General features: G+C 54.0%; 1 protein-coding gene across 1 annotated transcript; it reads left to right on the top strand.

The window, feature by feature from the left end:
• The first annotated feature begins 724 nt into the window (after positions 1-724).
• On the top strand, positions 725-2,670 carry F5Z01DRAFT_70958 (Met-10+ like-protein-domain-containing protein). The gene is made up of 4 exons (XM_046266469.1): positions 725-1,001; positions 1,094-1,352; positions 1,405-1,506; positions 1,565-2,670. The coding sequence occupies exons 1-4, from the start codon at positions 993-995 to the stop codon at positions 2,578-2,580; spliced, it is 1,386 nt and encodes a 461-aa protein (XP_046118967.1). The 5' UTR covers positions 725-992; the 3' UTR covers positions 2,581-2,670.
• The last annotated feature ends 204 nt before the right edge of the window (positions 2,671-2,874 follow it).

The raw sequence follows: 2,874 nt of genomic DNA on the forward strand, positions 1-2,874 counted from the left end.
TATTATCGTCGTCGTCGTCGTTAGCGCTATCGCGAGCGTTAGTCTACTTCGCGGCCTGCTCGGCGGCTAGCCGCCGAGCTTCCGCTACTTAGGCGCGGGTCTGGGTAAGGCGCTCGTAAGATAGAAGAACTATTCGCATACGTTAGCTAAGCTCGTAAAACTTAAACTAAGCGTATTAAACGTACGGGCAGGTATAATAAAAGTGGTATAAAGAGGAAATATTAAATTCCGGCCTTAAGTAGGGGAATGCGACTCTCTTATATACTTTCGGCCTCTTACCTTAATGCTCTAAAAGTATTATTCGAGTTATAAATAGCCTATTAAGGCCTTAATAACCATTCACGAATAATAGTAATTAAGGGCATTACCATATCACTGACGCTACCTATAGGACCTAATAATATTAGATCAACCCACATAAGCACTATAGCTATTAGAACAATGCTCTAACGCCTTAGATAAAGCAGAGACCCCACCTTAGAACCCCACTAATCAGCAACGACAATAACACTCGCGTGGTTAAATAACCACATAAGTGGGGGGTGTGTGATAATGAGCCTACCTTATAGCGGGGCTAGGCTCGATTGAGATTCTGCCGTTAGCGGTGAAAAGGTAATACCGGAAGGGTGAGAACCTGAAATTAGTGAGACCGGAGGTAAACGACCCGGAATATAGGAAATTAGAGAGGAAGGCTCTAAGAGGATAGGATCATGCGATTAAGAACGCATAAATAGAGCCTCAACGGCTATCTCTTTTGTAATAATACAAGGCACTTGAACAACCTTCTCCACAGCGCATCACAGACTCGCATTCGAACTTTGGTCTACCGCTCAGTCAGGTCGCCATTTGGCTTACCCTAAAGACATCGTACTCATGGTAGCCACAGGTGGCGCACACAACGACATCGCAAGCCTCAGCCACAATTCAAACCCCAGTCACCAAAAGTTTCACTCGTAGCATGAATTCATCACAAGACTCACATTCACTTCACAATGTCGACCGTAAGTTTCATTCATCCTAGCTCTAAGGCTGTCTATTCACTTTGAATCTATGAATTGTCCCAGTCTGAATACTTGAGGACTAACCCGGTCAGGTTGACCCCAACATGTTCCGCGTCCCCGCTGCCCGCGCCCTCACCGTCCTCGATAGATCACTGTTCCATACCACGCTACCCGTGGCCGCCGCTCTGGTCAACGACAGCCGGCAGCTCTCTAGGTTGAGGAAGGACCTGGATAAGACCCGAGAGATTCTGAATGTGGACAAGGTGAAGCCCGTGGTTAGCCACCCTGACCCGGAGAAGGCAAAGGGTGGCTTGAAGGCATTACTTCTTCAGCCGGATGTGAAACCAGGAGGTCAGTTATACAGACTTCTTTCTACTGTATGAATGATTGCTAACGGCTATAGCCCCCGAGAGTTGGAGTGCTGTGCTGAAGCAGGCCAAGGAGGCGGGAGACGTTGATCTCATTCCCTACTCCGTCCAGCTAGACTACTACCACTTCCAGTACCGTACGCACAGTCCCTAGGAACAGTCCCCCCAGTCTCAGTTGCTCACTCATATCCGTAGTGGACATTCTCCGATCCATCATACCCGAAGAGCTCCACGACGAGATCCCAACAGGCTTCAACAGCGTCGGCCACGTTGCTCACCTCAACCTACGTGAGCAGTACTTGCCCTACAAGCACATCATCGGCCAGGTCATCCTCGACAAGAACGCCCATCTCAAGACAGTCATCAACAAGCTGTCCAACGTCGGGACCGAGTCCGAGTTCCGCACCTTTCCGTACGAGGTCCTGGCCGGACCGGACGACCTGAACGTCGAGGTGAAGGAATCCGGCTGCATCTTTCAGTTCGACTACGGCACCGTCTACTGGAACTCCAAGCTGAGCACCGAGCACGAGCGGATCGTGGATCTCTTCCAGCAAGGGGACGTCGTGGTCGACGTCATGGCAGGCATAGGCCCGTTTGCCGTGCCCGCGGGCAAGAAGAATGTCTTTGTGTGGGCCAATGACAAGAACCCCGAGAGCTTCAAGTATCTCGAAAAGGCCATTGACAAGAACCGCGTCGGCTCGTTTGTGCGGCCCTACAACGAGGATGGTCACGAATTCATCAAGCAGTCCGCCGATCTAGTCCTCGCCGCCTCCGGCAACGGCGAGTTCGGCACCATCCCAGGGCCCAAGCCGTCTCGCAAGTCCAACGCGCCGCCGCCGGCGCCTGTCAAGGTCCCCATTGCGCCCGTGATATCGCATTTTGTCATGAACCTCCCCGCCTCGGCGCTCGAGTTCCTGCACAACTTCCGCGGTCTCTACCATGGACAGGAGAGTCTCTTTGCGCCCCACACGCAGGCGCAACTCCCCATGGTCCACGCGCACTGCTTCGCGCCGAAACCCAACGACGAAGCGGCCGTGCAGACAGCGCTGGACAGAGTGGAGAAGGAACTCGGCGTGAAGCTGGTGCAGGGCAATGGCGAGGTGGAAGGCCAGGCGACCGTGTACGATGTACGAGATGTTGCCCCGCAGAAGCTCATGTTCTGCGTGAGCTTCCGACTGCCCAAAGAAGCGGCCTTTGCGCCGAGGACATAGGACGCTGGTTCGGGTACACAAAGGTCAGGTGCCGAGATGGGCGGCGGTCACTGCGCAACACCGCAGCCTGGCCTGCTGCCCGTCGCCTTATCTGCAGCTGCGAGCAGCGGTTGCACCCGGTTCCCTTGTGTGTGCACCACGCATTGTGATGTGGCAGAGCACCCCGTCCGTGCGACCGGTCAATAGGGAATGCAACAAAGAGGTACCACCTGCACCTCCTGGCCAAAGCGGTGCCGTCGACCATTTGGGGCATGCAGCCCAGCTGTGGGCGAGGTCGCGCCACGGCCCAGCCTG

This window comes from Emericellopsis atlantica, assembly GCF_019669845.1.
Source record: "Emericellopsis atlantica unplaced genomic scaffold F5Z01scaffold_11, whole genome shotgun sequence".
In the NCBI taxonomy this organism is placed as follows: domain Eukaryota; kingdom Fungi; phylum Ascomycota; class Sordariomycetes; order Hypocreales; family Bionectriaceae; genus Emericellopsis; species Emericellopsis atlantica.